This window comes from Brachyistius frenatus, unplaced genomic scaffold (assembly GCF_029030835.1).
Source record: "Brachyistius frenatus isolate BFR_SWC_R1_liver_20210118 unplaced genomic scaffold, ASM2903083v1 Contig_1, whole genome shotgun sequence".
NCBI classification, from domain to species: Eukaryota; Metazoa; Chordata; class Actinopteri; family Embiotocidae; genus Brachyistius; species Brachyistius frenatus.
This window is the reverse complement of record NW_027210600.1, coordinates 5,665,735-5,678,192: the sequence shown is the minus strand read 5'-3', so window position 1 is coordinate 5,678,192 and position 12,458 is coordinate 5,665,735. Positions and strand designations below refer to the sequence as shown.

Sequence of the window (12,458 nt, the reverse complement as noted above, 5' to 3'; positions counted from 1 at the left end):
CACATTCTTAACCTATACAATCACGAGAGACACACGTGACGTTTCATTTCCACAGCTTTCTAAAAGGCCTTTTCACCACAGAAAAAGGCCACAACGGAAACCTTTTCTCGTGCTATTTTTGTGGGAGTATCTCTGTAATGACACAGCTTTTAGATTTGAGGAAGCAGAGGTGGATGTGAGCAATTATGTCTATTTGTACTGGCATAATCATATCTTTTTAAATTGAATTATGTCCACAATGTGACTAGAGGGTTCAAGAGAGAATTCGCAAACAATTAAATTAAATTAAATTAAACAAAAGACATTTTTGTGATTTTGTTTCTGTAATGTGAACAAAGTCGAGGCTTTTCAGACATGCCAGACAGGTTGGGTTTCTGTCTGTTAAAGATACCAAAATTTATCTACAACTGTTGGTGGAAACAGCCAATCAAGAGCAACAAATTACAGCTGCATAAAAACAGCAAGTAAACAAGTAAAGTTAAACAAAAAAATGTGTAGATTCTAATTTGTCAAAGCAGCTACATGGTACTGTAACTCCTGATTATTTGCTGTAGTTTCATTTGAAATGTCTGTATAATGTGATAATGTTCTTGCAACGGTGTAATTTAGTCAATTCGAATATAACATGGTTATAAATGTAAAACATCACCTGTGCACTATAATTTGACTTAGAGTGAATCCTTCAGGGCCAAAAAGAAAATCCACGAGTGATGGAATTGGGTTACGTGTGACATCTTGTCTTCATATTAGAGGTGTCACCTGGTGTGAGCAGCGTCCAGACCAGATGGCAAGCAGACCAGTCGTTTAGGCCAAGCTGCCCTTGTCAGGCGATGTTTTGTAGCCTGACCAAGGTTTTAACATATGCTGGCATGAAGGCCATACCTGCAGCTCCTGATGATCAACCCAGCCTTGTTTAAGTAGTTTGTAGGACTAATACAGCCATCCCAACTCATTTTGAGAGAAATCTGAATTATGCAGAACATTTTTCGACATTTTAAAATGTGTATTGATTGAAAAGAAAAGACAAAACTGCATGTGCAGGTGGTATAAAATGAAAAATGCTGGATTTTGTGATACAGTATCTTGATGAATATTTATATTTCATTCATTTATAGAAGTTATTTTGTGCATTTCTAGAGAGCCTGGGGCTTCTAATGTTTATTTGCCAACCTACTGTCCAGGGGTCAACTCTGCTGAAAGCAAATTGATTGAGGTGAAACACGGGGACAAGTGTGTTATCTCCCCACAATGGCATTTTCTCTTTCCATCTGTGCAGTCCTGATTACGCTCCAGAGAACAACGTTTATCTCGGTGGGAGAAATCAAGCCAGCTATAAATCAACAATTTCTTGATCCAGAATGAGGTCTAGGCCGCCACTTTATGCCCTTTGTTCAGTGCAGGTTTGTCCTTGGTGAGATTGTACGGAAGGATGAAGCATGTTCATATCTCACCCCGGCGCAATCTTCCCCAGGAGTCCCAAATTACTGAGCACTCCAGGTGTTACTGCTTGAAACAGGGGACATTTAGAATATAATCCACCACTGAGAACTCAATTGAGCAGAATTGTCATATGACCTGAAACTGAAAATGAATTTAATTATTCATGTTTCAATTTCTGCGACTCATATTCAAACTTTTTTATGATTGTTCTTTTTCAGGGCCACCTACTATCTCCAGCACACAGACTCAGCAAGCTTTACATGGAGAAAAAGGACAAATCAAGTGTTTCATTCGTAGCACGCCTCCACCAGACCGCATCGTAAGTACATCAGGACTTTTTATTCTTCTTTTTATCACATATTTGCCTCGAATTTTCCAGATTTCAATGCAAGTGCAAATCTAAAGCTGTAATCACAGTTATTTCATGGAGCTTTTCTACTCAAATACTGCAAATTAGACAGTATAATAGCTTAATAATGCTATTTATCATGCTTTTTATCTATTATAGTATTAGTAAAAAACAAGCAAAAATTAATTGTTTCATTTTCACCATATTAACCCAATACCATGAACCGATATTGATACTTCACCCACGTTTGTGTTACCACATCACTTCATGTGTCAATAATTCATCATGTGGAAGAGACAGTTTTTTGAAATTTTTCTGTATCTGATTTTAAAATGTATTTATTCACTTTTGTTTGAGTTGCTCATCTGTCAGATATCAAATTTAGTTTTCTTGAAATAAATTTGAATGTGCATTTAAAATAATCAAATTACAGTCAAATAACTGGAGGCCTAAAGATGTTGAATGAAGTTGATGTGTTTTCACAATTATGTCCTCAATAAATAGATGTAATTATTGAATTTGGCATGAGCAATTGGCCTAAGAAGTGCTGAACATTACTCACATCCAGAAACAAATCATAAAGCACATCCTGTATTGTACTTCATCATTTTGTGGAGACTAGCCAAAAGCCTAAGAATCCATTTTGTGTCATTTAGCTCCACATAATAGACGTATGACTTAGAATATTTTGTTTTTCTGACTAAAAGGATAAACAGTTATTTGATTGACTACAGTGTTTTCTCAGAAGAAGAAAAATCACCAATACCACCATTTATATCATAGAAATTCCTGTATAGCACACAATTTGTGCTACAGGACAAAGAATCCATATATTTTTGCATGTGTCATCAAAGTGTTAACTAAAAGAAAATATTATCTTCAAATAATTCTGCTTCCTATGAAATGCCGAATTCATTTAAAAACTAAATGCTTTATTTTAGTAGATGTTAGTAAGGCATAATCTGTATTTATTTCTTAAAAATATTTTGAATATTGTTCTGTTTGCTTTCAGAATTTTTTCCAGATTGAAAATAATGCACAGTACCTCTTTGCTAATTCTCCTGGTTCACAGCTAGCACTCTCTGTAAGTGGTTGCATGCAGTCTCCCAACAGACAAATCCAAGAAACGCAGTAATTCAAACACTGCGAGGAGAAGAGAATCGCTCAGAGTACTTTCTATTTGCAATTATCTATTAGACATTAGTTCAGTCTACAGATACTGGAGAAATCTCACTGAGCTGGCAGCTTGTCAAATGGATATGAATGGCAGCAAATGGGCTGTTAACAACCACAAATGTAATCGCAACATTTTTAACCATAACACAGCATTCAAAAGTCTTTTAACCAGCAACAACAGCGTAGAACATCCTCAGTGTATTCCCACAGATTAATATCTCTCTGAGACGTCTCTGAGCTCTTCACGAACAGCATGAGTTAATGTACGTGCACTGATATCAGTAACTCATCTTATAACAGAACAAAACATCCCAAACGACCTTTGTGTTGTTGTAGAGTACTGGGTTCATCTCTTCAAGGCCGGTGCACGTCTAATCCAAGAACACAGATCATAAAATAATGATCAGGTCTAAGCCATTTCAACAGTAACACCTACCAGCCAACTCAAGCACCCACTGATAGGAGGATCCACAGCGTGGTGGCTCGCTCACCTTTTACATTTGGCTCTAGATCCCTTGTTGAATTGCTGCCATAACATGAAGCAGCTTTAATCAGGCTCAAAGTTGGCTCAGTTGAACAAGTCACTAAACATGTGTAGATGTCCTGCAAGCTTCAGACATGTTAACACAGAATCACATAAGGAACTGCAGAAATGAGGTTTTATGTCAGTATTACCCAACAAAGTTTGTTTTGTGAGGAGCGTGACTGGTTCCATACAATTAAATAGAAACACCGCCAATAATAGTTGAGATATTTATAGTGGACCAATGTGGTGAACCTAATGACAGGCTGATATTGTCTTCAATTGAGCCATACTGTTAGCATAGTATACGTGTTAAACCCTGTATTGGTAAAGGGGTTTACAGTCATTTGCATGTTTCTGTGACTTATGAACACAAGATACAAACAATACAGGGATCCAATCTTTTTATTTTTAAATTCTCCACAGTCTGTCCAAAACTTGCCAGAGTGCATATCACCACTTTTTCTTTTTCAGGCCTGGTCGTGGAAGGAAACTGTGCTGGAGTCTGGGACATCCGGCCGCTACACCGTAGAGACCGTAAACACGGACGAGGGAGTCATCTCCACGCTGACCATGAGTAACATCGTCCCAGCCGACTTCCAGACCATCTACAACTGCACGGCGTGGAACAGCTTTGGCTCAGACACCGAGATCATACGCCTTAAGGAACAAGGTGGGAGCCAAGGTCCGACAGGTTCCACCTTCCTCTTCTTCAAATCACGTGACTGTGGTTTTCTACATAGTGCTAGTAGATCGTGACCAAACCGTTGTGTTTTGTGTGCGTCACTGTGTTTGTGCCAGTCCAGTGTTTGTGAGTTGTCACGGTAAATTGTACTATGTGAGTTTTAGTGTGAATGTGCTTTGTATGTGAGCGCGTGTGTTAGTATATGAAAAATCTTTAATAAAGGCATTTAATCTCAGTTGCACATAATTGATGGACAGATATATTTTAGCATATTATATGGTGAATATATATTTTGATACAGCAGTTTTAATCACAGAGACGTCATTTAGAAAAATAGTCTATTCAAAGCAAGCCGTTAAAATGTGACATTTTACTGACTTGCAATTGCAGGATGGTAATACGTTGTTACAGCGACTGGCCTAAATTCTGAGATGTTTGATGTCCAGTGAATGTGATGAGGACATTGATAAATTCCTCACAAATTAGTTTTCTTGGTTCATGTAAAGTGAAACCCTCTATTAATTTGAACTGGTGACCCCATATAACTGCACAATTAATATGAAATACACTGGGCCTCCTTTTTTCATTATGTAGAAGATAAACTTAAAACAACCTTTTTTTTTCTCCAAATATGAATACTTTTTATGTGTGACCTTTTCCCTTCTACCGTAGGGGGAAGCTGTGTTGTATCCACTTATCGCAAATGATAAATTATAAGCTGCTTATGTGAAAGTGACATTGATCAATGAAGACATTAAATAGGCTTTAATGGTGTAGGAAGAACACTTGGGTTGTTTGCATTTGTTTAAAATGCAAGAAGGTCATAAATGTGGGCTGGTAACTCAGATTCTCATTAAAGTGTGTTTTAATGAGGACCTTTACTGCTGGAACAGCGTATAGATACACGCCTGCTGGTTTAGTCTCTTCCTAGTGGGAAACATCCATGCAGGAACACACAAAGCATGATTATGCTTTAACAAATGCACACACTCTTGCACTCTAGTCAAGGAAAATAAAAGCCCTCAGTGAAAGGCTTCTATTAGCCTAAATGAGAGTAAATTATTAGACAATACGATAATGATATTTGTCGGAAAATGTTGATCCGCTTTAATAACAAAAAAGGTTTGGTAATTCGTGTTCATTTGAATTTACGGTTGTTTTCGACATACAGTGCAAAAATGTTGCGTGGCATTGCGCCTGTGTGTTGTTGTTACCTGGCTGTGTGCCGATGTGTTAAATGTCAAAGTTACTTAGAGGGCCAAAATGTAGCATACCTCCTTTTAGTTCCTGTTTGTTACAGACAGGAGGTGAGGAGAGCTGGTGTGTGTATGTGCCTGAAAAGAGCCTCCTGTCAAACAACCTGCGTTGAGTACCATGGTTATGTGAGATGTTTGTGGTATGTTATTGTAGAAGGACATGTCTTTTTGTTGCTCTCTGCAGAATCTCTCCCGGTGGCGGTGATCATTGGCATTGCTGTGGGAGCTTTCGTGGCCCTCATTGTCCTCATGGGTACCATCGGAGCATTCTGCTGCACGCGCTCCCAGAGAAGTACGTCTCCTCTCCCATGTTATATGCACTGAAGCATGCATGCCAAAGTACAGTATTATCCCTGAGCACACACAAAAAAATGTCCATCTATTCGAATGTAGGTGTTGTGTCCATTTAAGCAATAAAAAGAAGATCTACTTCTAAGGTTGAAAAAATTTGACAAAATCTATTAAAAAGACATGAAGACATCGCCAGCACTTGCAAGAATTTTCTGCCAAGAGTTCTGGAACAAAGTGTCACGCTTACAGTCATACAAGATGAAATCACGGGTTGAGATGGACATCTTTTTGCGGTGCACAGATAGCCAGATTGTGATAAAGGGATCATTTCATGCAAACTCAGTCTGGCTGCATTCGCTTCTGAGGCTATTTACATCCTTGCGCTATGTTCACTGCCACCCACCCATATACAAAGTGACTCAGGTTAGAGGCAGTCAGCCACTGTCTCTATCCAAGAACCACACTGTGCTACTGGTCCCTTCAGCATGTCTATTGTCTGTATACTACAGAGGAAGCGCACCTGGTTATGCCCTCACTGCCCGTCTCCATCTGTGCTCACCAGAGAGAACTTGCAAGCAAAATTAAGACAGAAAGTAAGACCTTGTTATATGACAGTATAACATCCGCATTGTCCCAAACAGAATGAGTCACCGTGGAAGGCTGTGCGAGATTGCATATATATGCAGAAAAACAGATAATCTTGTGTTGGCAGGGAACAAATGATCAATAATGCTTTATATTGTTTTCTGGAAAGGGGGGGGGGGGTCATCCAACAAAGCAAACCTAGGGATCTTTGCTAAATTCTGTAATACTGCAAACTTCACTGGGGGGAAATTATAATGTCAACAAATACAGACTGGTGTTCACCCAGATTATTAAAATATATGTGACGTCTGTTTCTGCCAGATCTGAAAGGAGTCGTGTCGGCAAAAAATGACATCCGGGTTGAGATAGTGCACAAGGATCACAACGCAGCCCGAGAGAACGACGAACACACCTCCATGAAACAACTGATGGTGAGTGTGAGTGTCACAACATACTATTTCTTCTAGTTCCTGTTTTCAGAATTAAAATCTCAATTATGTGTTTTTTTTTCTTCTTTGCATGTCCTTTTAAAGCTGACAGCTACATAATGAATGTACTCTACAGTTGGCATGGCTTATTTTCTGTGGAATATATTATTTCATGAGTAATGGAAGTACAGAGAGGCATACAGATTGTATATGTGCTGCTGTCGAGGCGTGGGGTTTATATTTATCAACATGCTTCCACTGGTCCTATGAGGAGAACAGACCCCAATACATTTTAACTACAGAGATGCTGATGCATACTGGGTAATCCTACAGTGGGTGTACATCTGTATCTACATGCCTCCCGGACACGCAAGGCACTGTTTCCTCTTTAGAGCTCAACCAGTGTTTTGGTTTTCATGCCGTTAGCTCCGGGGCTTGGCTATTTGTAGTTGGAGCTCTTGGATTACATTTGGTTTTTTTTCAAAATACTTCTACGCTTGATGTCAGTACAGGGAGATGAGCTTAGCTACCTCCAAAAAAAAAAAAATATCTGCATTTTGTAAAGATAAATAAAAGATATTCATGGTTAAATTATTAATGCACGCTGCCAGCCCTGAGTGAAGGTGAAGCATGTCTGACTGATATTAAAAAAGAAGAACGAGTGATGAAAGTTAAACCCTTGCGTGTCAAAATGCCTTTTCACTCTGAGCGGAAGAGTTTTCGGAAAACTACAGACTCTTAGTATACTCTGCATGATTTGTGCTTAGGTTGAACGAGGAGAGTTCCAGCAGGAATCTGTTCTGAAGCAGCTGGAGGTATTACAAGAGGAAGAGAAGGAGTACCAGCACATTAAGGTACGACTCATGAACAATGACAGTACGAAGCCACAAACGCGGGAGTCAAAGGGTGGCGAGAGAGGGGGAGAGAGGAAGAGAGAGAGAGAGCGAGTTAGTTAGTGGTCTTTAACTCTGGAACCAAAATAGCTGAATAGCATTAATCCCTCTCCTGCTACACATGACTTCTCCAAAGATAAGTCCAGAGGCAAAAATTATTCCCGTTACAGTTCTGATTTCATTATTTGTTTCTCATCGAAGGTGGTTCAAGTTGTCAGTGACTGCTTTCCGTTTATATTTATACCACACAGAGTTGTAGTGAATGGGAATGGGCTGTTTTAACGAGTGTGTAATCTTTACAACCTATTGCAGTGTGCGGCGGATTTTAATCGCCATTTAATTGGCGGTGACACTGTCAAAATGTGAGAAAGACAAAGTGTGAGTCACAGTCCTTCTGGTGGCAGGTAATGAGAGACAATGGTGCTATATTTAGAAACATGATATACGAGTCTGACCCCGGATACACTCTGTCCACTATTGGATCAGCGTCATCTACTGTGTAATACCTGTGCACGTCCTCTGATATCAATAGTCCTGCTCCCAAATCCTTTCGGAGCTTATATCCAGGCTGGTTGGTACATATGAGAGACTAAAATGTCAGTGTGGTCACACCCAGTGTCTCTCATCCACAGGCAGCCAGGATTCAGTGAATGTAATAAAACTGACTTCAGTGCTATTTATTGCTGCTTGCCCATTTACATGGCAATGAATGGTTCCGTCTGTACAGAGGAGGCACTTAGTTTTTAGTTCTCCCATCGCATGTGAAGGCACTTAACCACTTGTAACTCCCGCGATAATGACCCGCACACGATTCTGTAGGTTGTACAGAGGCTGGTATTAAGACTCCCCTCAGTTCATGAGAGGCCGACTTCAAGTGGGGCACGGCCACCGTCTGCTCTGTGTAGCACTGTTTTCCCACTGTTGTCGCTACCACAAAAACTCTATTCATTGCTTGCTACAGTGTTAATATTTCTGATTGAATGGCTCAGAATTGTGTTTTCTCTACATAAATTACCAATGCTATCTTATGTGCCTTTTCAGACAGGTCAGAGGGTCCCAGACTTTTCAGAATTTTTTTTTTTTTTTTTTTAAGTACTACTTCCCGTTACAGATACCAACAACTTTTTACATACAATAAAAATCACTGATTTAAACATACAGTAGCCTCAGGCAGGCTGCATAGAAACGGGAGCATAGAAACAGCTGTTTGTGGTCTTTCACTGGAGTCCGAATCTGACTGCGTCGAGCTAGTGTTAGCTTTATGTTCTATTTGACATGACGTCACATCACCCTACATGATAAGGGTATATCTTATTTCTAAAATATTTGTATATTTTAGAAATGTATAGATGTTATTATCTATAATGATTAACAACTCATTTTTACACTATTACATTATTGAGGTGTGCTGCGTATGTAATGACCGCAACAAAATAAAATGAAATGACAATTTATTTGGATTCGGTCCAGTTGGCGTGCAATTGTTAAGCCTCTCAGCAATGGTCTTGCACACCACCAGCGTTGCACGTGTAAATTTGGGGATCACAGATAGAGGGGAGAAATTATAAGTAAAATCTCAATATTGTGGTTCCTTCATTCATGTTCTTGGCCCTTCAATCATATCCCTGCTCATGTCATCAAGAGTAGGAAAATAATAACAGTTTTGAAAAATGCATTCAGAGAAAGAAAATGTTCCGATTTACCATTTTTTCAAATGACGTGTTGTGAATTCATCAGACTTTAAATAGGCGTAATCACAATTACACTGTTCTATGTCAATAGTGTCAAGGAGGGGTTTTGTTCGTCTTTGGCAAATAAACAGAAGACGCTTGTTTTTCCAAAGCTGCAGAAAATCGTTTTTTTTTTTCTTTACATAAGCGTCGGTTAAAGCTATTTAAATATGTGGGAAAGTGTTTACTCCCCCTTAAGACGAACCCCACTGCTATTCAGGTAAATGCAGCGGTGAATCAAGCACAGCGGATTAACCTCAGCAGGTGTTTTTTCCACCTCCGACCTGCAGTCTTGTCAGCGCGACTGAGGATAAATTTCTCAAAAGAGCAATTAATAGTTAACAGAGATTGTATCGCTCTCCTGACCCTATATGAACAATAGGTTCACACTCATCTTGCTGGAGCTTGTTAGTGTCACAAAAATGAATTCCGTGCTGTTCGTTTTGTCCCTTTGTCCGAACGATTGTTGGCACTGGCTCCGAGGAATGGGCCTCTGTCGTGTTTAGCTGCTTACCTGCTTACCTGCTTCCTCTGAGGCCAGATCTTCTCTTTTTTTTTTATCCAAGTTAATGACAGCATGCATGAGGTGAGAGCAGAGGGCAAGACTGAGCAAGAGATAAAGGCCAGACTCAAACAATCTCTGCGTCTGCTGTCTGATAATGACAAGAATAACGAGGATCTCCTCAGGTTGTCTTTCTTATGTCCCCATTATCTTTGGGGATTTGCCACCATGCTCCCTATGCTTGACATTCACATCCATTCGCACAGACACATGAAAAAAAAAAAAAAAGATGCACATGCCCCTAACTGGAGCCTTAGCAACAGCACAGTGCCTGCAGCTGAGAAGACAAACAAGGGGCACAAATGTAGCCTCCTTCTCAAGTGCATACATGGAAATACAAACACTGCAATCCATTTAGGTCCAATTAAAGCTGGTATGGTAGTGAACTTTGCAGTGACACGTAAGATGGCAAGCCATGAATCATCAGGGCCCGCTTAATTAGCGAGAGACATGATTTTAAGGTTAGCATGGGGGCTGACTAAATCCTTGCACTCAGCTTCACTAGTGGGGTTTTTTGGTTTCCTCGCCGTGTACACAGCAGACTGTTTCCCTATTTATTCAGCAATTTCAATGGTAATTACCGCCTGTTTGACCTTGGCTCTTGTTGAGCTTTGAGGAGAATACAGGTAAACGCATATAAACAAGGCGATTGTTTTCTTTTTCATTTTCTCTTCTTTTTTTTCTGGTATTACACATAGTCTAGAAAAACAATTACAAAAGATATAGTATGATAATAATGTTGTTTTTTTTCTTTAAAAAAAAAAAATAGGACCCTACAAATGGCTATTACAGTGTCAATACTTTCAAGGAGCATCACACGCCCACCATGGCAGGGAATCAGGCCACTGAGGCGAGGAACCCCACCAACACAAGTACCCTGGGAAAGCAGCGGGTACCAACGGGCATGTCCTTCACCAACATCTATTCCACCCTGGGAGCAGGTCCCAACCGGCTGTACGACTACAGCCAGCGCTTCGTGCTGGGCATGGGCAGCAGCTCCATCGAGCTGTGCGAGCGGGAGTTCCAGCGCGGCTCGCTCAGCGACTCCAGCTCTTTCATCGACACGCAGTGCGACAGCAGCATCAGCAGCTATAGCAAGCCGGATGGCTATGTGCAGTTCGACAAAGACAGCAAGGCGTCAGCCTCCTCCTCCTCACACTATTCCCAGTCCTCCTCGCAGAACTCAGACCTCACCCGGCCCCTCCAGAAGCGCATGCAGACCCACGTCTGACCTCAAGGGAGGGAGGGTGTTTGAGCGGAGAGCAGCCAGGATTGTAAAACTGTGAGAGAATCAGCTCCCAGGAGCCCCTCAAGTAACACTGTTACAAGGTGTTTCCTACGGATGCCAGAGGATGCCAGAGCAAGTGGGCTTTAATGCACCATGTGACTTGCTTCTCCACGTCCCAAAAAGTGGATCAAGAAGCCTTATATTTCCCTCAAGCTTCACTCATCAACTCCCTCCTTTTTTTTTTTTTTTTAACCCACGTTACAATTGTTCCACCGAGAGGTTATTTGCCAACACAGACACGGCACAAGTTTGAACTTTCGATGCTTGGTTTCTGCAGTGAGATTGTTAGCAGATCAGAGGGCCGGGAGAACAAGGCTTTGTGTGACAATCAGCTCCCCCGGCATGGACCGAATTAACTTTTTGAAGATTGTCATTCAGAAAAACTGAGATTGTTGTTCTGAATGAAAACTCGGCACACACTGACACATAATGAGTCCGAGCCAGTGTCCTGCTGCTCTCCTGTAGTTTGAAGCACAAAAATGAATGTGCACGTGGTTTTCAGTTGTTAAAGCGGTAACTTTTCCCCACTCGCACCTTCCCATCAAGCACTGTGCGTTAAGCTCAGCTGGTTGAAACGCAGCTCCCCCCCCCCCCCCCCCCACCTCCTCTCCCGTGTAGGTGGAAGAAAACCTTCTCCATGTGCCCGCAGACGTCTCAGACGCTGAAAAGAATAGCTGCGTTTCCTCTCCGCAGCCGTATCTGGGCCACCGAGCTGAGCAGATAAAAAGGGGCTGAGATCTCTTTTTAAATCCCTGAGTCATTATTTTACTTTGACACTTTGCGATAAAAGAATATCAGTGTACATATGTGACTGTAATTTCTTTTCTAGCGTCTAATTTCTGACTGATTTCCCTCATGGATGACTCTAAATGAGACATGAGCGCCTCTTCTTGTCCATATCTGCTTTGCCTTGAGGGTCTGTTTGAACTGGGTCAACGCAACCTTTGACTAAGTGAGACAGACGTACACTATCGGCTCACCTGCCGACGGAGAGCTGCATCCACTGTGGTGTTACCGCGCCAAATCCAGCTCCGGGGCGCGCAGCAGGAAAGCCCACAAACTACGACACGCGTCGTACTTGTGAGGTTCTCCTCCCGATGCCACATATTACCAACAATGTACTTGAGGGTAACTGCTGAATGAAATGTAAACATTATATTTTCGCTTCTTACCGTGTGGTTATCCCATCGCTATTGTCAATGCCACTGTTGACGCTGGAGCATCCTGACTGTATGCCTACCTGTGATCGTGC

General features: G+C 41.1%; 1 protein-coding gene across 11 annotated transcripts in view; it reads left to right on the top strand.

The window, feature by feature from the left end:
* The window catches only part of kirrel3b (kirre like nephrin family adhesion molecule 3b), a 156,264-nt gene extending 144,475 nt beyond the window's left edge, over positions 1 to 11,789 (top strand). For 2 of the 11 annotated variants that reach the window (XM_069714436.1, XM_069714598.1), the window contains 7 exons: positions 1,659 to 1,759; positions 3,963 to 4,173; positions 5,614 to 5,721; positions 6,230 to 6,313; positions 6,627 to 6,742; positions 7,501 to 7,587; positions 10,688 to 11,789. In XM_069714436.1, the coding sequence (XP_069570537.1) occupies positions 1,659 to 1,759; positions 3,963 to 4,173; positions 5,614 to 5,721; positions 6,230 to 6,313; positions 6,627 to 6,742; positions 7,501 to 7,587; positions 10,688 to 11,149 (1,169 nt within the window). In that variant the 3' untranslated portion in view covers positions 11,150 to 11,789. The remainder of the gene's footprint in view (positions 1 to 1,658; positions 1,760 to 3,962; positions 4,174 to 5,613; positions 5,722 to 6,229; positions 6,314 to 6,626; positions 6,743 to 7,500; positions 7,588 to 10,687) is intronic. The other 9 variants (XM_069715253.1, XM_069714520.1, XM_069714940.1 and 6 more) reach the window with 6 other exon arrangements.
* The last annotated feature ends 669 nt before the right edge of the window (positions 11,790 to 12,458 follow it).